This window comes from Echiichthys vipera, assembly GCF_963691815.1.
Source record: "Echiichthys vipera genome assembly, chromosome: 21".
Taxonomy (NCBI): domain Eukaryota; kingdom Metazoa; phylum Chordata; class Actinopteri; order Perciformes; family Trachinidae; genus Echiichthys; species Echiichthys vipera.
The window spans coordinates 17,370,959-17,396,671 of NC_139846.1; the positions used below are offsets into that span (position 1 = coordinate 17,370,959).

Below are 25,713 nucleotides of genomic sequence, written 5' to 3' on the forward strand. Positions count from 1 at the left end.
CTCATTCCATTTCTGGAGTGTTTTTGTGTGATTGCAATGATTGTGAGTGCAAATCACTTCCTTTTAGTGACCTTAACAGCAACAGACTGTTAACAGTCTTAAAGTCTTTAAGCTTAACTAATTTACACATTACACCAGATACAGTCCGTATCACAGGTTATAACTCATTTTTTGAACAGTATTACTTCTAATAAATGAACATGTTGCCATAATTTGAATAGGAATATGCTGGGGGTATGAGAAACATTTTATGTCCTCTGTAAAAAGACAGAGAGCCACGTGTGCAAACACCCTCAAACCCACCAGTCTCTCCACCTCCTGCTCACGGAGTCTCTCCTCTTTTTGGTGCTGGTGGTAATCGGTCAGTTCCTCCTTCCCACTCAGTGAGCTGATACTCCCCCTTCTTTCCCTGAAACCTCCTGGTGGAGTCACTCCTGCCTTTCCAAATGACTGCCTCCTCTCGCCCAGTCCCATCCCATGTTCCAGCCCTGCCTTCCCAAATGAAGACCTCCTCTCTCCAAGTCCAACCCCTAGGGCACCATTGAGCTCTGGACCTACCCCTCTCCTCTCCCTTTCCCCCAGAGACAGGCCCACTCCTGGGGAGACTCTACAGCTGGCCAGTCGTTCCACTTCTGGAGGGCTGGAACTCGTGGAGCTGATGGAGCCCAGAGAGCTAGTGGAGGTCAGGCAGAGTTTTTTGGCAACGCGAGGAGAAGAGGAGCCCCCTGTCTTGGATGGGATGGTCACATCAGGTGGGACGGTGATGGAAGAAATAGTGGGGCTAGTGGAGGGCAAGATCTTAGGGGAAGAGAGGGAGATAGACACAACACTTTCTCCCTGAGTTGTGGTCTGGATTTGATTCCTGTTGGAGGAAAGCTGGCTGGAGTTACTTGAGTTGTGGTTGAGGTCAGGGCTGGCACTCTGGTTGTTGTAATGGTCTTTGCTAAATTTGTAACTGCCAACAACATCGGATCTTCGTGGGGGCAAGGTTGACAAGGTCAGGACGCCATTGTTGCTGTCACGGGACGATTGGGAGGGGCAGAGGCGTGGCAGCGAGCGACTGTGCCCACCTCCCATAATCCCACTTAGCGAGCCTGCTGAGTATTTCCTGGTCCTACTGCTGGGCAATGGCTCTTGGTTGCCACAGCTACGGCGACCAAGACGGGGACTTGAGGGCATGCTGGCTGCACCTCCTGTTGTTGGAGCTCGGGATGAGGGGGGAGGAAGGGAGAGGAGGAAGTTATTGCTTTCATCAACAGAAGTGGAGGAGCCTCCGCCGTTCCATGTGGACAGTAAAGAAGAGGAGCCGGAGTTGTGCAGCCGGCGGCTATCACTAATGCCGTAGCTGTCCTGGTTGCGACCGACCGACGAGCGGGAGGCCAGAGAAGAAGTAGGGTCCGACCGTCGTCCAGGGGAAAGAGGGGGAGCAGATTTCAAAGACATTTGCGCACGATCATAGAACCGTCGTGCCTGGTCCTGATAGGCTGATGAGGATGTGGCAGGACTCGTGACAGGCGTGGTGGGGGGGGACTGAGAGACAGAATAGAAAAAAATACAATTGAAAATACTTCAAAATGCTATTTTATCATAATATCTAATGCATATAAAATATGACAGGTGACAGAAATATAGAGAAATATAGAGAGAATAAATGGTGAGGCTTTAGTATATAAGCAGACCTCCACTTAAGATGTGTAACAGAAACGGGATGTGATGCCAGCTGAACACTGTAGTATAGCCCAGGAGAATATGTAAACCCTGGTTAGCCATGTTTGGTCTAATCGATAATGAGTAAACCCTGGTTCGCTCTGTTTAGCACAAAACAAACATCCAGGCTAACCATATAGACTCTACAAGCGCTGTTGGAGCATGACGTAGAAAGCAGAACAATAAATCCTGAAGTGGACCTAAATGATGGCTGACCTGTGTCACGCTGAAGTAGGAGGGTTTTGCATTCCCGTTAGCTCTCAGGCTGTTCTCCAGGGCAATCTTCTTGCGCTGCAGAGTGTCCATCAAGTCCTGGAGCTCAGAGGCTGACCGCATGCCCCTAGCAATGCTGGTGCCGCTCACCACTGCATGGCTATAGTCACTGCTAAACTTCAGGTAGTCTGGAGGTGGGAGACAGAAATGGAAAAGAAATTAAATGGATAATACAGTAAAATGAACACAAATGTAGGTGAACGTCCATTGGTAAAAGAAGCAAGGGAATATAACTGGGAAAAGGGATAAGTAGGGAAATTGTGTGTAAAGAGATAAAAAACAAGAGTTCAGACAGAAAACAAAAGTGGTATAACTGGGATGTGCAAGAAAGATGTATAAAGAGATGGATGAACATTTATCTTTTCTTTCTGTTAAGTTTGTGGACAATTGAGAAAAAGATCAGTGACAGGAAAAGAAGAAGGGTGGGGCACAGAGCCATAAATGATGGCAGATGACAGAAAGAGAGAGGAAGGACGTGTGAATGTACCTGAAGCTGCAGCTATTAATAGATGGGGCCCATGGCAGAACAAGCCCAACCCAAACAATCTGCAACTGGCAGCGAATCCCCCAGAATAGGAGTTAACGCACACCCATATATATATATATATATATATACACACACACACACACACACACACTGCATGCAAACACACTTTTGCACAAAACCACCCATTAGATCCAAGACAAACATTTTACTCCAATTCAACTTCAGTTCCTGTAGAGTAGAGTTTTGGGAAGTGAAAAAAACCACAAAATATTCTGGAATACCCTCAAGAGGCCCTACCTAAAGCCTTTTATTTAAAGCAGCTTCAGCGTTAAGAGGGTCTTTTCCAAACCTCAACTGAGTCAGTAATATTTTTAGAAGGAAGTTAAAACTAAGACAAATCAGACAAAAACCTTTTTTTACTTGGTAAAATATAGCGGAGGTTGGCATGTATTTTTGAACGCAGGTAAAACACTAAGAAAAGAGTAGGAGAAAGCAATATGTGAGAAACCTGCCCAGGGTTTTTAATTCATCTGCGGCTTCATGTGGAAAAGGAGCTATTACAATGTTCAAGCTAAGACCACCCAGCATCACACGCCCACACACACACACACACATACACACACACACACACAGACACCCAAAGAAGCTTTCCGCCTGAGAGAAACACACGTGTGAAATTCCCATGTGTACATATGTGTTGAAAAATTTAGTGAGAATATTTAATGACTACTGCTTAGCTGTGCTATATTAGAGAAACTGGGATTCCTAAAAGCACACATCATAGCTGAATATAAGCCTGTGTGAGAATTGTCAAACCTTAAATGGTGGAGAGAAATGGGTCAGAAAATGAAAGACCATCATAAGGTCTAGAAAACACACGCACGCATGCACACATGCACACACGCACGATGTTTATGTCCATACATGGGCAGATTTATACTGGAGGCCTGTTGTGCATCAACTCCTTTCTATCAGGACTTTCCCTTCTATGCCCAGCCTGCTTTATGTGGGAGTCTTCACTTTAGGTGCATGTCTAAGAGTGAGTCTTGGTAATCTGAAGGATGAAAAGGTCAAGATTTTGGCTGCTTGTAATAACCAGTTTGCAAAGTGTGTCTGTGTGTGTGTGTGTGTGTCAGAGAGATGAACTGTAAGTAATTTCTACAAAAACATCAGAGAAGCTGGGGAGAGAGGAGTGCATTCCTTACATAGGAGTTTAAAGAATTCCACGGATTATGGCACACACAGACACACACACACACACACACCTTGCTCAAAGCCCGATCAATCACTAAGGAGACAGCAGAGACCAGCTGTATCACCAAGGAAACGGAGGAGCACCAGATGACAATAACATTCCAATATGCTTTGAATTTAATTTTTAGCATGTGTGTGACAGTGAGAGTGTATGTTTAGGAAAGACATATGAGAGGTCTGAAAGAAATACCTACCCCCAGCCTTCTCTTCAGTCTTTCTACACACACTCCAGACAAACAGCCCAATCTCACACACCTGTCTTGGTTGAGACTACCTGTGACTTTACCAGATCCATGATCCATGTCAGGAAATAGAAACAAAGGTGTTCGTGAGAACAGATGTTAAATGAGGAGAGTAAGATGATGAAGAACTGCCGGCGGAGATTGAGAATAGGTGAAAAGCAGACAGAATAGACAATAAAAAGGGGATGGAGGTGGAAAAGGAGTTGCTGATGTGGCAGAACGAAGACAGAGAGGAGGATCAAAGAAATAATAACAGGGATCAAGTGCAGGTTATGGGTCAGGGAAGAGATTTACCTTATGTTTGAGTGTGTGTGTGTGTGTGTGTGTGTGTGTGTGTGTGTGTGTGTGTACCAGTGTTGTAGGCCAAAGCGGACACAGGGCTCTTTTGTGGTAGCATACTCTTCATTCTGTTTGCCTCCTCAGGATGGTTGAACCGGAAGAAATAGGACTTACCCAGACACAGGGAATAACCTGGAGAGAAAAACACAGACACAAAATTAAAGATACAGCTCATATTTCTTGAGATAGAGGTTGAGTACTCTACATTCAGGTAGAGTGTAGTATAAAAAACTAGTAATAATTTACTCATGGATGAAAAAAGTAATTGCAAGCATGTAAATTTGTGTTAGTGTAGCACAAACATCCAAAACAGGAAATGCTGCAGCGTACAAACAAACTGGACCATGGCGATATATATATTAGGTACACATCATAGACTAGGATATGTGTAAAGAAGCAGCCATAAGTACAGCTTCAAATTGGTATGAGCCTGGAGTATTTAGCCATAGCCAGAAACACACATGCACACACTCGTGCAAAGCCAGCCGTTCCAGACCACAGTGTTTGCTCTGGCCATCAATTAGGCTGAGAGGGCCAGGTATTAAACAAGATGTCAGGGTCACAACCTCTGTAATACACACAGACAGCCACAGCTGTCCAAATACCTCAGAGGGGAAGGGAGAGAGACAGCATTGCTGACACACACACGTAGGAGATTGGATGCAAGAAAAGTAAAAAAGGAGAAAGACAGCAAAAAAAAGAAATTGAAAAAAATAATGGAAAGACTACACTACAAGTGGACAGAAAAGAAGAGAGAATAGAACAAGACTGGCTCATAAAAACAAAAGATTCCCTCTCATTTATCTTCTGACACAATCTATTTGCTCTCTCCATACTTTCAACCTCCAGTAGAAGGTTCAGATAAGCATTACAGTAAACACCCTCAATGTTAGCCCGTGTGTAAAAGGCTAAAAAAGCACCTCTGTAATAGCTCCATTACAGCTACATTAGATTCCTTGGACCTGAAGTCAGACACAGCCTCTGAGGCAAGAGGGGGATAGTGAGAAGGCAAATGGAAAAAGACTGAATGGAAAAATGTCAAAGTTGTTTTTCTTTCTTTTCCCTTCTCTCATTCTCATCTCTCTTTTGCCCTGTTCTTTCTTGCTCTCCACCTAAAGTCCAGTTTCACAAACATCTCCACTGAACAGTCATGCTTATAATCAAATGTGAGATTAAAGTTTAGCTAAAAGAGGTCATATCTGTCTAGACGGTATGCAAGAGTGCCTAGAGAGCAGATTTTTTTTGCCTTCAAAGCTGCAATTTCTCAGCACAGAGGGGGATCTGAGTGCTGTGGTGAGGTGGAGCAAACTCCACACACGAGAAAACGGTGTAAGAAATGTTTAGTCTACACAGATGGACTGCGAACTTATTGAATGCATACTCATATAAACACTATCTTGCAGGTTTGTGAAGCAGTGGCATCACGACAGAGAGATCAAAAGATGTGTCTTGTGAGTAAAACAAGAAACACACACACACTACCAGGTTAGTGAGCATGATCTAATAATATGGGTTTCTCATTGCCAGACATGAGTAATATGTATGTCTTCAAAATGTTGTGTATGCCGTGTGTGTGTGTGTGTGTCTTGTTAGTGTCTGTCTAATGACTCACAGTACCTCTCAGTATTTAGCAGAACAGCAAGCACAAAGGCGCGCACGCAGACACAAACACACAAACACTTTGCCAGCAGTCAGCTCTTGTAAAAATCTAATTTCCTACCCTCAACAATAGCCTCGCCATGTGCCACCTTTAAAGTGGAGCGTAAAGTATGTTGCCCTGATTTGTTCAGAGCCCCCACCCCTCCTGTCTTTCTAATTTCCTCTCAGTACTTCTTAGCTAACAAATAAATACTAGCTAATCCTTTCCTCCTTCAGCATAAACAAACACTAGCAGTATGTGTGTTTGTGACGGAGAAAAAAAAAAGGAAGATGGAGAAATTCAGAAACAGTATTTTAAAATGCATTCAACTTTTTATGTCTTCTCACTTTTTCAGACACACAAACCTGGATTATTGGGGTTGTAAAGAAGCAACCTTCCCCTAACCCTTATTCCTAAAATCCATCCGTGATACAAGTACAAGGGAACATCGCATCCAATCAAAAAATGTTAATCTTAACGGCTTGCACACAAACGAAATTTAAGTCTGCTGTCCTAAATAACTTGCAAATAAACACATGCTCACTCTACCTACACACACAAAGACATTCCTTCCACAACACACACATATGGACAGACCCCCTCCAACGCCAACAAAAGTGGAAATTAGTCTGTATATACATTTATAGGATAATTTAAAGTTTGCGATCTACAAAGTCAGACCTCAGAGTCTTTGAGGGCACAGATGTAGGAGTTGTATCATGTCTGGAGCCAATTTTTGTTTCCATGTAGATCTGAGGGAACCAAACTACACTCCCACCACAATGTTATGGAAGGGGAAACTCAAAACTGTTTCTCTATTTGGTTAACTTAAGTGGAGGAATTGCCAAATTGAGACCATTAGCTTTGAATGAAAAATAAACCAATGACAAGGATCCCATGTCGAGCCATGTGCGTGGATGAAACTCACTTCCTTGTTTATTGGTCAGTTTTCACATGCATAGTAATCCCAAAAAAATATCTGTAATCACCCATTTGTTTTATCAAAATGCATTTAAATTATTTGAAAAACTGGTTGCCTTGAAAATGTTGCTACAATCGCTACAGTTGCCATGGCACTGAACTGAAGCCAAATTTACTCATTCATGAAAAGATGCATACACACAAGGTCCCAGTGGGAATGTAAATTGGCCTAAAAACCACAAATGAACCCTCTTTAGGGAACACGGGTCCAGTAGTAACATCAACAAAAAAAAGACTGACTTTTCTCAGGGGAGTTGGTGAAGGTTAGTTCAGTCACTCTCTCATACACTCGCAATTCTTCCCCTCCCAAAGACTCAGTAGATATCTTCTCTCAGCTCTATGTCAAATATCATCAGCAAAGTATCAATCCATTGACCCACCCCACTTATCTCAAGCAAACGTTACAGGAGTGGGGGCAACCACGGGTATAAGCTATAAATAACCTCGAATGTATCAGAAATAAAACAAAGAAAGGTAAACACAAACACCATGCAAACAACCCAAATGGGTTCAATGGATTCCTCTATCTTTGTCCACTTTATAATGTAAAATTGTATTTTTTTTAAGCCAAAAAAATGTGCTCGAGGCAGGGAGAAGAAAGACTTGCGAACACAATAACATCCAGGACAATGGGGCAGGTTTTGTTTTCAGGTGTCAGGTATCCTGACCACTGAGCCATGGGCTAGTCCTCTCACATGCACTCACACCAGTCTGTGAACTTGCCAGCTAATTTATGACCCTGAGGCATGCAGGCCAATTTAATTTCCATCAAAAGATGCAGACATTTACAGCCAACACTTGGGATGCAACGCCTACAAAAGTAGGCTGCAAACAGGAATTTTAACTTTCATCACTTCTTAAACAATAAGCCACGTGCAATTATTTAAGAAGCAGTTAAAAACAAGAGTGTTTCACATTAGTCTTCCCACTCATCTAAGGGAACAGATGGGAATGAATCAGGTATTGTGATGGCTTCCATTGCAGCCAATCAGAGGGGACTTTTAAGGATAGGGCAATCAATAATATCAGCCAATGAGCAAATGTGCTTTAATCTGGCAGCCAACACTGCACATTTAAGTGTCATAAGACAAAGCCACAAATAAATAAACAAATGCATCGATTGATGGGTTAACATTGCCCAACCTGTTCAAAGAGCATGCGAGGCTGGTTTCAAAATAGTGTTCATAAAATACACAATGGAAGTAACTCATTTGAATGTGGATCAGCCACCCTTTGCATCATAGAGAGAGAGACACAGAGAGAGAGAGAGAGAGAGAATGATAGATAGATATAATCTCCAAAGAAACTAAAACTGCTACAGTTTTAAGGTGTTTGCGTTGTAACTAAAGAAAACAATAGTAGTAGTAGTTAGAATGAAGTAGCTCAACGTGACTGTTGACGTACTTTTGTTAGTAGAGCTAGCATAATACAAATCCGTTAACGTTACAAACCTTTTGAGTCCCATTCAGTGAGCACGTATGGCGACAAAACAACTATTATCTTCCTTGTAACGCCTCAAAAATGTCAAGGTTCTTTAAAAGAATTCTTCTTTACATAAACAAATAAATAAACAAAGCCTATAGCTACACTTTCAGTGCCGGTCCGTGTGCTGTTTTTGCCTCCCTCCTCAGTTGCAACCTGCCTCCTCCTCCGTCTTGACTCCGTATGGAAGTAACTTCTCTGATTTACCGTGCAACAGTGTGGGACCCAGACTGTACCAACTTTCGATAAAATAGGGGTACGAGGCTCAATATTTACAAAATACAAACTCTTCTAAATACTGTCGCAAATCCAATATCACTACTTAAGGTTTAAACTTATTAAATACAAATCTAAAATAGAACAAAACAACCGTAAGTAATTAAACTATTGCGTAAACTAAAAGCGTAATAAGATATCACCCCTATCAGTAGTTGGTAGGTTCAAAGGCTATTAGACAGCAAGGTATTTGGGGGACGCCCACCCCCCAGCTTTCTTTGTCTACCTACTTTCTTGCTCTTTTCTGCATTGGACTAGCGTAACCCCAAAGCAGCTGAACTATGGAGATTTAGAAAAATGGTGGCTTGTATGTCATAATGACAAACTCATTGATTTAATAAGTAGTTCATTTAGACAAAGCATCAGTAGACACTGGGCAGAAAGGAGATTTGGGGTATGCCAGATGCGGATTGTGGTGGAGAGAAGCAAATAATTACAATAAAAAAAAGAAAAAAACTTTTTAAAAAACTTTGCCTCAGTCTGGGTCAAAGGTAGTCTCTCCAATTGTTTTATGTTTCTCTATCTGCAAGCATTTTCAACACATGAATAGCTCTGCTATTGCTTTGTTTAAAAAAGATGGTTATTTTATGTGTGCAAATGTGTGTGAGAGACAGAGAGGGAGAGAGAGAGACGCTGGTTATTTAAAGCAGCTGTGTTTTGTTCAGCAGGTAGATTTGAATATGCTTCAGACGAGTGTGAATGCTGGGAGTTTTTATACCCAAACTGAAACTCCATTCAAATATTAACGGAAATGTTTAAATCGATGTTGTCCCTTTAACAGCATAGAAAGTATGAATAAGAAAGCCTGCAGTTATACTGCCTGCCTGTTGGCTTGTCACTCTTGATATTGCAGTACAACTATTTCCATTGTCATCATTGAAAAGTTAGGTGCTGTCTGAACATATTAGCCTAATATTCAACAAGTGACTTTCAGCTGTTTCAGTGACTTAGGAGTGAAGCTGATGTGATTAGAGGTCAAGCTCCGAAGTCCCAAATACAGAACAGATAACTTCCTAAACATAGCTAATCATCTCCAGACTGCTCTACACTGTGCCTGTGTGTGTGTGTGTGTGTGTGTGTGTGTGTGTGTGTGTGTGTGTGTGTGTGTGTGTGTGTGTGTGGTTAGACTAACTCAACCCAGAGCATCTGAGGCCAGTGGATATTCATGAAAGATGTTCTCTCTCTCCATAATTTTCCAAACCATGCCCTTCTGACTTTTTAACCCCTTTTTCTCTTTCAGTCCTTTTCTCTTCACCCCTGTGACTTCACAATGCCCTTGCCTCGTGTGTGTAGACACACCAAGATGGTGTCAATATTTGAATCAGTCAGGCACAGCAGGAAGATAAATAGGCCGGTCAATATTTAACTTAAAATGGCCAGACCACACAGGACACAATGGAAAGGAGAAATGGTCAACAGAAAGGATTGATACACAGAGAAGGAAAAGCCAGGGTAGAAACAGTAAAACCAGCAGAGCTCTGCAACTGTTTAAATCCAGAAAAGTGGAATTTGGGAGAAGAGGGACGGAGAGAGTGGGCAGACAGACGAGAGATAAACCCATCAAGATACTGGCAGACAAAAAGCAGATGGGTTTTCTGTCGGAGTGGGCAGACAGAAAAATAATAAAAGGTACATTTGAATTTGGGAGGATGCCCTTGTTTGTGTGTGTTTTGCAAGTTTTCTGCAACAACACACTTGGATGTGCTCTGCAGTTGGAAGCTGTTACTCACTGTAGCAAACCACAATGAATAAAAGTGAACCATAGGTGCACAAACACACCCGAACACACTAACACACACACACACACACACACACACACACACACACACACACACACACACACACACACACACACACACACACACACACACACACACACACACACACACACACACACACACACACACACTTTGCAAACTGGTTATTACAATCAGCAAAACATCATTCAAAACGTACACAAACATGTGGAAATGCTCACACACACATAGGCCTATACATTTATGTGAAAAAGCCCACACTCAAACACACACACAAAGATACTGTACGCCATGCTGTTTCCATGCGAAACGTCAGCACAATGTTAACTGTGCCCATATGACTCATACACACACACCAAAAGGAATGCTAGTTAACCAGACCATAAACTAAAACCACACTTTCTCTCTTTCACACACACACACACACACACACACACACACACACACACACACACACACACACACACACACACACAAAGTTATGAAATAGTGAACCTCACTCCTATTTTATTGACCAGTAGGTGGCACTACACAAAAGCTTGAACATGTGTGCCTTCAAGCAAGTGAAACGTGTGTGTGTGTGTGTGTGTGTGTGTGTGTGTGTGTATTTATTACCCTGTGTGAGTGGTGTGGGCACAGACACCTGCACTCCATCCAGACTGCAGAGGTGACCACAGGGGTCCAGGGTGATCACCCCTCCTGTGTTATATAGGTAATAATAAGAGAAGCAGGGGTTCAGCATACATTCAGTCCAATGTAAAACGAAACAAAACAACTGCAAATTGCCTCAAAATGACTTCCCTGTTGAAAGATGACTATTAGCTGGATTATGTTTTATTATAGCATACACATAAAGCCATGCTATTTCTATATTTGCTACAAGGCTTTGGTCTGAATGCTTAGCATAGTAATTATACAGGATGCCTCTCCCTTTGTCTTCAAGTTTAATTTTCTGTCATTCACATAATACACTGACAATACTGAAAGAAATCCAGCTTAGGAGTTCACTCAATCCTATATTTATCCTGGAACATCATTTTTCAAATTAAATATTATATGATTAGGTAATTCTGAGTGATTCTGTTGCAGTTTTGTTATATTCATTCTCTTATAACAAGACCAAAGACCGTTGCGTTTATTACTTACTGAGATGGTATTGAACAGATCATCTCTTTAATAGTGCCACAAAATGTTTTCAAATATTGTAATTTCACTTTATTGGCAGATTTGTTTTCAGAAGGTTCAGTATTTTTTATCAAAAGTAAGATTTCAACATTATATGCCAAACTAAGGTAAAAAGCCTGGTCGGTTAAAGGAGGAGTCACTGGCCCTTGCAGTGCACTTCTGAAAAGATATGGGAACTGTATTAAATCAGAGGCCTGCTGATATTATGAATTAATTTTGACAAAGTGAACTGATATCAACCTTCATTGGTGATGAGACAGTGCTCCGCCTCGATGCCAGGACCCTGGATAGTAATATCTTGAGGAATTGGGGCATCTTCTCGACCTATGCGGGTCACCCCTGGAACACCAAGCAATACACATAATCATCAGTACAATAAAAAAATATATACAGAGTGTATAATCATAGACAGGCCAGTGTGTCAGTCGTGTCATTCATTTTGTAGATCTGCATGAAACCATAGCCAACATATTCACTTAAAAGTTCTATTTTATGCTCATTTTGAGGTTCATACTTATATTTTGGGTCTCTACTAGAACATGTTTTTAATGTTCAAAAAACACTGAATATACCTGTATTCACCCTCTGTTTTAACAATTTTCTCCCTAAGACCCTCTCGAAAGTGCCCAGTCTGCTCAGAGTTGTCAGCGTTTCAGGGTCTTCTTCTACACTTTGTACCTATATATATATATATATATATATATAATATAGTTGTGACATCACAACTGTACAGAAGTCCTCACTGCTCATTTAAAGGCACAGTTTCTGAATACCGGCTGTGTGTATTTCTCTGTGGATTGAGTGTTTTGACACAGTCGAGGTGTTTAAACCTCAACCTGCTTTATAGTGAGGAAAAAAGGCAAAAATCTCACTTTTTACTATATGGAACCTTTAAACTAATGTAAAACTGCGTGTATGTCTATCTGAACCATATGGGTGGTCTGTGATCCACACTGTAAAGGGTTTCTTCAGTATTATCTACCCATAAGTTTTCTTTGGTTGCTCTTATATTGATTTAATTTACAGTACTCAGCATTTCTTTTCTTTTTTTTTATACCTCCCTTGTGTTTTTGTAAGCCGCTGGAAACTCAATTTCCTTGCGGGAGTCATCCCAAAGAATTAAGAGAAGTCTAAGTCTAAGTCTAATTTCTAAGTTTTAAAAGGATGGAAAAATGACTCTAGGTGGAAACCCCATATATGACTGTTGTGATTCAGCCAGAAAGAATGACACGTAAAAAGCTGGTGCAGTACAATATAAAAAGTTTCTGAGTAGCCCTTTTTAGTTTGGGTGAAATTCTTTACTGGTTATTTGGTGAAGACAGGATGCAGAATAAAAGCTGTACCATAATGACTTTCTGAATTTGTCTAGTACGTACTTACTGTAGGTCTTACATGTCAACTACAGTTCATGAGAACTGCACAGAAGGATACAATGAAGAAAGGAAAACTTAGAAAAACATTTGTTTTTTGATCCTGATCGATTGAAATAATATATTAATTTGAACAGAAGTTGTGTTGTTTTATGTCAATATTTCTTTAGTGTTAGAACATTTTGCAAACAAAACGTGTTATTTTGGCGAGAGAATGAAAATGTAACTTCTGAGTGGAACAGCAATGTGTTTACACAAATGAGAACAACTTTAATGCCATTCACTGTCGAATTCTGTTAAACATTGTGTCCATGGCACGCTCAACCAGTTTATCTGCATTAGAGTTGAAAACTTTGAAAACTAAATACATGAATTTAAAATGTGTCTCAGCTTTTCAATGCACTGTTCTCATGGCTGAGAGGAGGCAAACAAAAAGTGTCTGTTTCTCTGCATTTGTAATATAATGAAAGCTTTGTGATCCACACAAGACATGTTAAATCTAGAAATGGATGTGACGCACCAGTGTTATCTAAGGATAGAAACTCAACTTTGAATGCATTTAATCTAGTGTCAGTTTGAATTAGTATTCTATCTACCGTCTGTCTTACAATTGTACAAATGTCCCTATTATTATGTTGTAGATATCTTTGTTATCATGTGATTAGCCAACTATAACTGGAATAGTAATTAAGCCATGGCACCTGTGAGTTGTTGATGAATATTAGTGTGTGCATGTGTGTGAGAAGGATGGTGTGAGTAATTGAGGGAGAAGGAGTGCAAAACACCTGTGGATGGCTTATGATAAGGAAACTATAAATACACTGCCATTATGTCACCATAACCATCCTCTGTGTGTGTGTATGTGCATCATGTGTGCCAATATAAGCAGGATGCAGCTTGACCGGGTTTAGAATAGGAGATATCGAAGGAACGGTGGAAGATTTCAGTCTTTGATTTAATAGAATGGGTTCTTTCTCTCTGTTGTAGTAGACGCTGTCAAGAAACCATAGTGTGAGTCATGTCTGTTTTATAGCTGTTTGGGTTCAAGTCTGTTAGTGCAGTGTTGTCCTCATTTTTGTACAGTCAACTGTGGGTTTAGCCTGCACACTAATTTCATCCTGAATGACAATAAAAATAAATACCAGGGATGTGGATGGAAGTAATTTGTTTGAATATATGTTTTCAGTCCAAGCGAGCCATGTGGGAGGTAGTAGTGTTGGCTCCTTGTGTTCACTTTATTGTGACCCAGCATAGAGTATGACTTTCCCCTATCATACCCCCACCCCCATCCCCTCACTTCTCCAGTAACCATGGAAATGAAGCGATGGGTGGGCGGACAGGGAGACAAAGTAATGAGGGACATGAAGGGAAGGGAGGGCACTGTAAAGGTCTGGTTTCACCACAGGTGACAGCTTTAAACAACTTGTGAGAAATTACATTAATTTGCAAAAACTCCATGATCCTTGGCATTGGGAAGAGAGGGGAAGACGTAGTACCTTGTAATCCTAATTTATGGAGTATGTGTTTCTCTGCTGTGTGTGTTTGTGTGTGTGTGTGTGTGAGCAAGAGAGAGCGAGAGAAAGAGAGAGAAAGAAAGAAAGAGAGAGAGAGAGAGAGAGAGAGAGAGAGAGAGAGAGAGAGATGTTTATGTCTGTGTGCTACCTTCTTTTAGTGGCAGCAGAGTGATTGCCACACTGAGTCTCCCGCTGCCCAGGCTCACCAGATGAGGTGTGGCTGTCTGGACCTTCAGCCCCTTCCCTGTGTCAATCAGGTCCAGAGGGGGACACTACAAGCATCAGTCAGAGTGGAAAGGTCATTTTCACACTAAATGTTTTTATATATAAGGGTTTTGTACCATCATTTGTTGATAAATGACCTAAAATGTGCAATTGTGAGTGTGTGTGTGTGTGTGTGTGTGTGTGTGTGTGTGTGTGTGTGTGTGTGTGTGTGTGTGTGTGTGTGTGTGTGTGTGTGTGTGTGTGTGTGTGTGTGTGTGTGTGTGTCTGTGTGTGTGTGTTGTTATTCTTTCACCTTGGGTTCAACTGGGGACATCTGATCTGACTCTGGTTGGAACATCATCTCAGAGTCCTGCAGTATGGATGGAAGAGAAGGGAAAATCAGCTCAGATGACAAAATGATTATCACGTATTCATGTTTTTATATTCAAATGTACACGATTGTTTTTCAGTATCTTGTATTTATGTACTCATGTCTCCCTTAAAACATATACATCTTAATCTCAATCTCAATCTCTGCCTGATTAAATAAAGGTTATATACAGTATATATACTGTATATATACAGTATATAAAATGGTAGTGTATACATACATACGTTCTGTACATATAAGCAAACACGATAGATAGATATGCAAGAGTAGGGTCAACATTACAGAAAGGTTGTACACATCTGCACAAATGATTATGCCCATACGTATCTACATTCAAACACACACACACACATGGACACGCACACACACACACACACACACACACACACACACACACACACACACACACACACACACACACACACACACACACACACAATGAAAAAAACAACAACTATGCACTGCATGCCCAGCTGCTGCCACATGAGAGGAACTGTCCCTGTGAAAGTGTTCCAAGGAAAAAAAATACCACTTGAGAGGAAAAATGCACGCGCACACACACACACACACACACACACACACACACACACACACACACACACACACACACACACAGTGCAAACACAGAAGCTGGTTTGCAGTGGGAAGAACTAGAAATATTCCATGAAAACAGAGTTCCCACAATTTGTTGGTTATAGACTTCCTTCAAGCTGCTTAATGCTTTAAATGTATCTGTGTTTCACCCAGCAAGCAACAAAGCCAAATAATAGCGATGTCCAACATTTGGTAGTGGGGGTACCCAGAAGATGATTTGTTATATTTTGGTAGCCACCTGACAATATAACAGACAAATGTTGATGGAATTCACTGAGTTCATTCATACTCTCCAGAAGATGGGCCCTTTCCATTATGGGGACTGAATAGGCTGGCCTGATGTCTGTCACAGGCAGAGCTTTAGTGTCATGTCTGCTCTTATTACCGGCCGCAACAGCAGTGCTGGTATTGTTTTCCCCTTGTTTCCCCAGATGCAACTTTACAGGTTGTAGCTGAAATGTGGCCGAGTTCAAAGATGGTAGGGTAGGAAGTAGGGAACTTATACCCCTGGCGTGATTGGGTGCCACTAGTGTGTTCCCATCGCAAGACGGTCTCTAGTTTTGTATTAGTTGACAGTGGAATCCAAGATAAAGAAAAAAGGGTGGGAATAAATAGGAAGCCATGAGAAAACTTTCAAAATAGCAAGCCAGGATTAGACTGGCATAAAAGGAAGAGAATGATAAACTATGAAGAGGAATGAAAACAGAGCAAGATAAAAGGAAACATAATAAAAAACAGTACAGTATCTTTGTGTGTGTGTGTGTGTGTGTGTGTGTGTGTGTGTTATTTGAGTAAACACACCCAGATCCAGTGCCAAGGACAACCCCTACACCACCCAGCACCCTACAATTCATAGAGTAAAAACAGTCTTGCTTCTATTTGTGTGTGCATACACTCACATTCAAAGGCACAAACACCCAGATGGATGAGTGAGATCCTTCTCACCAAAGCAGCGATGATTACAGCATACGGGAAACCACACCAACCACATTTCCTTTTCCACCTTCTGTCACCTCCTTCCTCTCCTCTCACCATGTTCCTGTAATAATCCTATAATAATATACATTATCCACCTCACACAGGTTTTACCATTAATATCTGAGTATAAGGGCTGGGCACCATATGGTGCAGGACACTGACATAAACAAAAAAAAGGATCCCTTTCGTTGTTTATACCCTTTCTTTCCTTTCACTCAAACTCTCTTCTATTTCGTCAACTGTTTTCCCCCAACCTTCTTGTCTTCTCTTCTCCCTCTCTTCCTCCTGTCTTTTCCTCATTTCTCCTTTCTATGTCCCACCCTGCTCCGCTCTCTTCCTTTCTTTCCTCCAATCACCAGCAGAGGAAGCACAAATCAAAGTCAGCTCCAAAGCACTTCCTCTAATTCAGCTGCAACTTCCTCTCTGAGGTCACTTCCTCTGCTGCCCTGATACCCTTCTTGCCTTTAAACTCTCTCTCTCTCTCTCTCTCTCTCTCTCTCTCTCTCTCTCTCTCTCTCTCTCTCTCTCTCTCTCTCTCTCTCTCTCTCTCTCTCTCTCTCTCTCTCTCTCTCTCTCTCTCTCTCTCTCTCTCTCTCTCTCTCTCTCTCTCTCTCTCTCTCTCTCTCTCACACACACACACACACACACACACACACACACTTGCTATTCTTTGCAATTTAGCCACCCTTGTAACCCCTATGCACACACAAACGTCCACAAATAAAGTCACGCATCAGCTCTTTTTGTTATCGAGTGAAGATATGAGGCCCCACATTCCACTGATTTTCTTCATCATAGTGTAGACAGAGCAAACACATGGCGTATGATGGCAACATCAGCCGGACAAATGCATAGGTGCAGCATTCCATTCTGCAAGAAGTCAGATGGAAATTGGAAGTCAAATTTAAAAGTTCACTGTGTTTTATATAAATCTTTATATATAAATCTATTCTCTTTTCTTTTTCAAATGTGTCCTCCCGCTTCTCTCCTGTATGTCCATTCTCACCTGCTTGACTCTTCCCTTCTGTCATAATAGTCTTTACTCTAGCCTTCCCCCTCATTGTCTTTCTTTATTCCATAGCCCACCTTTCATCAGGTGAGCACCAGTCTGGGCATGTCTTTGGTCTTGTTTTGCTCTAGTTAAGAGCAGAGCAGTGAGGTATGTCAACCCCCCTTTTAGATTTTCAGATTTCAGCCCTGGCATCCTGAGGGGTCTACACAATCTCCAATCATGAAACCTGATGCTATCAGGGCCTCTGGATTAGAGAGCCCAAGTATGAGATTACAGGATGGTCTAGGTATTGGCAGGTTTAGTTAAATGTGTAAAAAACACATATTTAATGATGCAGTTTGTTGTTATTTGCCTAAGCTTTAAAGCTGCTCTTATCAATATATAAAAGGTCCCATATTGTAAAAAGTGAGATTTCCATTTCTTTTTTTTTATCATAAAGCCGAGCGAGTTTCAAAACACTCAATCCACAAAAAAATGCACACAGCCCGCATTCAGAAACAGTACCTTTAAACAGGCTGGGCTTCCATATGATTGTGTTGTCACAACTATACTATATATAGGTAGAAAGTGCTGTTAAAATGCCATTACAGTCATTTCCCTTCTATAATGGTGATGCAGAGTTGCTGAGAGTGCAGATGCGCCGACCAATCAGAGCAGACTGGGCTTTTTCAGAAGGGGGCATCTGTTCAGCTTATTACAGTTTCTTTAAGCAAAACAGCTCTGCTAACGCACTGTAAACTACCTGCCCAGCTCCAAAAAAGATAGAAGTTAGCAACTAGCTGGTGAACATTCAGCTGCTTAAGAGCGAGGTGATGGGTAGGAGTGAATGTTGGATTGACAAAACTCCAAATGACTGATTACTAACATTTTCACCAGCTGTATGTCATGGTTGGGTCTACAGCTTGTTGCACTGTCCCCGAAATGGCCCAAAAAAACTCCTACCCAAATTAAGCAGGTTGACAGTATAGACAGCTAATGCCCACACACAATACTGTTGCAAAAGATTGCTCAACATGGTCTTCACAGAGGTGTTAGCATGAAGAATTAGAGCTAATGGAATACCAAACTTATATGATGATAGTACATCATCCATGCCCAACAACCAATGCAGTGATATAATCGCAGTCGAAATCCAGTCTGTTATGGCTTGTTTTCTAATCCTATACCAAGTGTTTTCCATGCCTAAGCCTAACCATCACCATTTGTTAGCTAAAATCGTTGTTTTGTTGGCATTTTTTTTGTGTGTGCGTTGTTGCAATTCTGGTTTCGTGTGTTTCACCTTCCGGTTCGACCCTGCTCCCTGTCTACATGTTTGTTGGTACGAATTTCTGTGCATAACTTTACGTAGGAGTTGCTACGAACGTGTTCATGGGATCATATTGCACACAAATGATTTTTAATGACAAAATCCTACTGTACATACATGGCAACTGTTAACATGTGCCCTAACTGACAGCATGTCACATTTCCATTACAGCTGTAATTGCGTCCGTTGGTAGAACATGTTGTAATCTAAGATGTGAATAATTAGTATCAGGTTCAGATAACATATGAGGCACAAGGGGGCAAAAGGAAGTCTAGAGTAACATTTCATAACAAACTAACTCCTGGGATAGAATGGAATGAAATACTGGGGAAGTCAAAGGTATTGTTTTCCTGTTATGGGAGAATATCCTAAATATGCAGTCACATAGACATAAGCAACAAGAGTCTGTCTTTGATCCCATCTGTAGAACACCTGAGTCGCCCCAAAATGCTCTGTTTGCCCTGTGTCTGGAGATATATATGGAGATTGAAAAATGGGGGATAGTAGAAGAAAGAATGATGGAAGACAGAGAGAGGACTCAGAAGCCCAGAAGGACAGATGCAGCATTCTCTGACTGTTTCATCTCATCCTTTTTTTCTTCATCCTCTGCTTTTATCCCTCTGTCCAGTCCCTCGTCTGTTTATATTTCCTCTACATCTGTTTTGTCTTTCTCTCTGTTTCAATTACCCTCCGCGTTATTGTTGCAGTCTGCATTCTCATAACCCCATCTCAGGACATCACTGTGGGTATGTCTAAGCTATTAAAATGAGTACACCAACATTCATAATAACAGCAGAAATTCTTCTTTTCTACTTTTAATGCCATCCACCTCTTCGGTGCATGTGGCTGTTTCATTGAAGTAGCTTGAATTGGTCTTAGGCTATAGAGGGTGTTTCAAGGCAGGCAGCTCCTCAAGATGATACGGGCGGGGGTATAAACTTGACAAACGTATGGAGAGATGGTACGGGTAATGATACATCTGGCTGCAGTCAAGGTGACTGCCACATAAATAAACCAGGCCTAGTTTTATGTGCAAAAATCACAGATGCAGATTTTACTTGTTGGTCTGATCAGCTTTTTTTGCACCAGGCTGGAATTGTTACATCTGTTGCTCCGGTCATAGCATCTTTTTTTATTATATGCAACCAGGACAACTCCTAACAAAATGATTCCATGGGCGTTAAGACAACCAAAAATTTCCATGTCCTTGGGTTTGGAAACAGGTTTTCGTGATGCAGTATGAAATATGCGAGTATAAATTAAGATAATGTGCAATTTGTGTATTCTATCATGTTCATGAAGTGTCATATAGTATATGATGCTGTTCTGAGCAATATTAGAGGTTAAAAAAGCCGTTTCGGATGGTTCAGCGCCCTTGTTGCCTTCTCCTCACTGTCTTTATCTCTCTCTTTCTCCATCCCTCTGTCTCTCAGTAACTATCCCTCCCCTTGCATTCCAGCATTACCCTCTCCTCCTCCCACCTGACAAAGCCAGCATTGTATCACAGATGCTGTTTAATATGGAGTCCCTCTCTCTATGTCCCTCTCATAGAGCAACTCTTGAAGCTAAATGGGGTTATCTTCCTCCCTTCTCTTCACTGTACTCTGTGTGCAATAATGTCTTCAACAAAACTAGCAGTAGTCGTTTAATATGTGCTTTATCCACGCATATACTAATAAATGTCAACATTCCCACACATACAACACACATTTGACCTTTTGGACATAAAATACTGCACTGCCACTTGTCCATATAAGAAACCATTGAATGTGTGTGTGTGTGTGTGTGTGTGTGTGTGTGTGTGTGTGTGTGTGTGTGTGTGTGTGTGTGTGTGTGTGTGTGTGTGTGTGTGTGTTTTGGTGAAAACTCTGCAAGCTGATTAACACAACTGGACCTTGAACCCCTGCTAAAACACAACAAACATTCACCAGCATTGTTCTCCAACTCCAACTCTCTCACACTAACGAGTGTTATTTTCTATCATTCACCCAAATGCAAGATCCTCACAGGAAAGAAAGTCCTTTGTTATTGTAGCTGACTCAGATTTGGAGGAAACTTGAATTTCTATTTTGTGTGTGTGTGTGTGTGTGTGTGTGTGTGTGTGTGTGTGTGTGTGTGTGTGTGTGTGTGAGAGACAGAGAGAGTTTGGAAAAGCCCAGATTACCTTTATTGCCATATGGAGGGGATCAACTGTTGTTTTGGTTTCTGAGGGGTCGGATATGACAGAGAGACTAGGGAGAGTTAGCTAGTAGAGCAATATTATAACCCATATTATCAGCTCACATGGTGAAATGAACTGTGTCTTCTGGATAGAGAAGGCATTCTCACCAATGGGTTCATTTAATATCATATGGAAACTTATGCAAAAACAAATTCACATGATATCTTACACAATATGACATGCTACTGTATGTATTGCTTTGAAACAGGTTCGTAGATTTTATGAAATGTAACGGAAATGGGTTTGTATATCTTACAAAATATGGCATTCTATTTAACACTGGTAGGTGACCTTGACGCCATTTTTTTTTATTCAATGGGTGATAATGGGTTAAGTTTAGGCACCACAGTTACGTGATGTGACGTAATTTCTACAGGCATAAATACATAGATTACATACACATTACAGTGCATTCAATTTTGTATTATATGTTATATGTACGAACAGTGGATGAGGAAAAAAAGAAGAGGAAGAAAAAGAGGAAGGCAGAAAGTTTTTGAGATAACAAGAAAAACAAGTCGGGGAAACAAAAAGAAAAGTAAATGAATAAAAAGAATCCAGAGATGAAGGAAAATAGATTAATGATGGATCAGGAAAAAAGGTTTCCACAAGTTGCAACACTGGCCATCAAACCCATGTGATCCTATACGGCACTGATGACAATCCAAGCATATACACATAAACAGTACATATGTGGAAGGAATCTTGACAAGCATAGAAGCATTTTGCTCTGGTATGAGTCAGTAGATGATAGCAGTATTGGTATGTTGAGTCCTTGTGAGCGAGCGTTTGTATCCTTCTGGTTTTCAAGTCATTACCAGAGCCAACTTGGCAGGTATGGTTTTTATATTAGCTTAGCATTCGGATAGAAGTGGATATTTCAACTTGTAGCAAGTTCAAATTTGTCCAAAATATTTGATTTAATCTCTCTAAGGTTTTGTAGGTTTTACTATTTAAAATGTACTAAACTATCTTTGTAAAGTGCTGTGGTTGGACCCAACCAAAGGCAAATCCACAACCTAATAATTACACTTAAATCCAGAGCCCTGCAGCGTACAACTTGTTTCCACATAACTGACAAGACCAACTCCACACGACCCCAAGTTGTATATCATTTCCTCACTGGAAAATCAAAGGTAATAAGATGTCAGATCAATTTAGATACACATGGCCTGATTTAATGCCACCCTCCCACGCACTCACATACCACAGACATGCAGGGAGAAAGGGTACGGTTGCAACAACACAAAATTTTGCATCAACACAAAATAACTTTCCATCACTCATATACTATTTGAACATAAATTAAAGTAATGTGATTGCTGAACAGATACAGGTGTCTCCGACAAATGTATCAAGGTTTTTTTAAAAACCCAACCCATTTGTGAAAGACATCTTTGCCATTTCCCAAAATTTCAGGCTCCTGGAACGTTTGGGACAGTGGGTACAGTCGATTGGGACACCCTGTTCTGGGCTAAGAACAAACTGTATTTAAATTTTAAAAATTGCAGTCTGAATTTGACAGCTATATCTTGAATGTCACTTTCTTTTTATGTTTAAGAAAAATATATTTTTTTCATAAATGACTGTAATATATTTTGACTCTCTTCCAACTCTGACTGGCTGCCACTGCAGTAAACATCCCCTAAGTGACTTTCACAGTGTCAATAAGGAGAAGGCATTCTCTTGCTTTTGTCTGCTTTTCATTGATTTGTGACAAAGTAGGAATTATAAGCAATACTGTCCCAACCACCTCCTGTCCTAACCACCGAGCTAACACTAGCATCAACTGATCCAGACCAGAAAATAAGCATACACAATCCCCCTCTGGATTTTTGTGTTGATTGATTTCCAAGTAAACCCACGTGATTGGCTGCATTAAAGGGGGAAGCAACATGCATCTCATCTCATTCCTCATCTGAGTCATAGAAGAATTGTGTTTGTACCGGCTTGTGCCATGGACTGATCCACTCTATCAAAGATATCCTTTAAGTTTGTGTCAAATGTGGGATGAGGCTGTTATTCACACACTAATATCATACATACCAGTCATTATAAGTCACAACACTGCACTGATTTCTCCTCTTATTGGCCACATGATATCCCCATGGTATAACAAAATAATACAATTGAAATAAACCAATATACCAACTAGGTCATTCACATTTGTTTGTGTTTATCTTCAGTGAAATCACTCAGGGGGGAAGCCAGGTAATTTGGGACATCAGGAAAATTGGACCATGTGACATGTTGATTTTCTAGTACTACAGCTAAACCAATCAACCAAAATTGGGTTAGGTCGTGGCATTTTATTAACTGTTTGACTCAAAATATTTTCATAATGCACTTTGGTTTTTATGGGAACAAAGTTTGAGTGACTGGCCTATTTTACCTGAACACATTTGGTAAAATGGCACAAAAATTAGGCTAAAATGGGATATTTGTCTGAAATGAAACCAGAATGTTTCTAGGCTACCAGGTTGTGTGGCACCCAGTCCTATTACAGACATTTCTATTAACCTTTATTTGCCACTTAAAAAACATTTAAGATGATGCACTGAGTCCATGTCAGCCACAATAGTTCAGAATTGTGTATGACTGTTACACAGGCGTCTGTGCATATCACACATTTAGTTAGGTTACATGAATGATTAATGACTTAATGAATGAATGAATGAATGACCTAACTGATGAAGTGATTCTACCATTTAAAAAACAAACATGATATATGATTGTTCTTCAGTTAAGCCTAATTGTTTGGTGTCCTTTAAAACCAGAAGTGACTGTCCCATACCTGAACATATCATCGGAGTGACAAAGGGGTTCTTGATGTGTTTGAAGGTTCAAAGTATTTTACTTGGCGACACATGTTCTTTTTTTTATTTAGAAATAAAGCAAAGATCCACATGAGGTAGTCTCTAGAATTTGAGGTGTTTTTCTTCTTGGTAATCTATTTTTGTATACACTGCCCATTATTTTGATAATCCATAAATGGTTACAGTAACTTATGAAAGCAAAATGGCAGAAAAGGCTGTTTTTTTTTTTTAAGATTTTCAGCCTCTCTCTGTTGTCCATCCCTAAATAGGCCTTTGGGGTTTGGACTGACAAAACAAGACATCACCACACGGATGAAGATGTTTCACTATTATACAAGAACATGATATGCAGTTATCGACCATTAAAATAAACGTTAATTGCAGCCCCAGTAGGCCCAATCCACCAAAAAGTGCCCCAGATCACCTGACTTCACCCTAAATGCACATGGGGACTTTTAATCAGTAGCCCAAAAACAAACACTTTCCCCGTGGCCTGTTTTATTTGCTGAGAAAAAAATCTGGAATTAAAGATTTGATTATGATTAGTATCATTACACAGCTCACTGAATAAACAAACACTGCAAAGAAACCCCTGAGCTGTGGATTATACACCAGTGGCTGGTGAAACACAATGAAGGGGTTCAACTTCCTCATTCAGAAAAAAAAAACCCTCACATTTGGAACATTAAAAAAAGGGGCATTCTGTAGTTTTCCCAAATATAAAACGGGCTTACCAATAATGAAACGGGACCGGCCACTTCTGTCATCGTGCAGGAAAAGGACGCAATTACGCAACTGAGAATATTCGGTCACTTCGGCCTTTGCTGTGATCACAGTCTCTTTCTTGACAGCGATTACATTCCCTGTGCGGCATGAGCAACCGGTGAGCGTCTATACTATACTTTTAATAACCTGTCACGCACACACACACACACACACACACACAAACACACACACACAAATACACACAAACACGCGCTCCAAATGTACACAAACGCAAAAAAGCCGGCGGCTCCAGCCAATTGCGACCTGTGGAGGAATGCAACAACAGCTGGAAGTGGAGCTGGAGAAGGGAACAAGGGGAGGGAGTCTCTCTCTCTCTCTCTCTCTCTCTCTCTCTCTCTCTCTCTCTCTCTTTCTCTCTCTCTCTCTCTCTCTCTCTCTCTCTCCCTCTCTCTCTCTCTCTCTCTCTCTCTCTCTCTCTCTCTCTCTCTCTCTCTCTCTCTCTCTCTCTCTCTCTCTCTCTCTCTCTCTCTCTCTAACACAGTGACACAGAGCATTATGAATTATGTGCAGGTGTTAACAGACCACCTACACTTGACCTCTCATTCCCCTTCTCTCAGAGAGAGGAGCCTTTAGGTTGACAAAGAGAAGGAGAAAAGGGGAGAGAGGGAGAAGAAGAGAGGGAGAGAGCATTCTTTGAGACCTACTTGGCGGCAATGATAAGACACCACGATAAGAAGTCTTGTTTAGCTAATGATATTACAACAGGAATGCAGTCTGGTCTCCATTCACATGACACAATGTAGTCCAAAATACTGCAGGCTTTGATTCACTCAATCAGGTGGCACAAAGAAATTCCTCAAACTCATGTGCAGCAGACACTTGGATTCAGTGGTCAATGGTGAACAAAGAAGAAAACAAAAAAACACAAATATTCCCCGGGATGAAATGATAATTGCTCC

At 41.0% G+C, this 25,713-nt stretch overlaps 1 protein-coding gene across 1 annotated transcript in view; it reads right to left on the bottom strand.

Moving 5' to 3' along the window:
- The window catches only part of phldb2b (pleckstrin homology-like domain, family B, member 2b), a 43,474-nt gene extending 18,548 nt beyond the window's left edge, over positions 1-24,926 (bottom strand). Inside the window, exons 1-8 of the mRNA XM_083935822.1 lie at positions 24,763-24,926; positions 15,024-15,080; positions 14,655-14,778; positions 11,863-11,961; positions 11,053-11,136; positions 4,315-4,434; positions 1,924-2,108; positions 304-1,530 (exon numbers count right to left, since the gene is read on the bottom strand). Coding sequence (XP_083791948.1) covers positions 304-1,530; positions 1,924-2,108; positions 4,315-4,434; positions 11,053-11,136; positions 11,863-11,961; positions 14,655-14,778; positions 15,024-15,080; positions 24,763-24,795 — 1,929 coding nt within the window. The 5' untranslated portion in view covers positions 24,796-24,926. The remainder of the gene's footprint in view (positions 1-303; positions 1,531-1,923; positions 2,109-4,314; positions 4,435-11,052; positions 11,137-11,862; positions 11,962-14,654; positions 14,779-15,023; positions 15,081-24,762) is intronic.
- Positions 24,927-25,713: the final 787 nt, after the last annotated feature.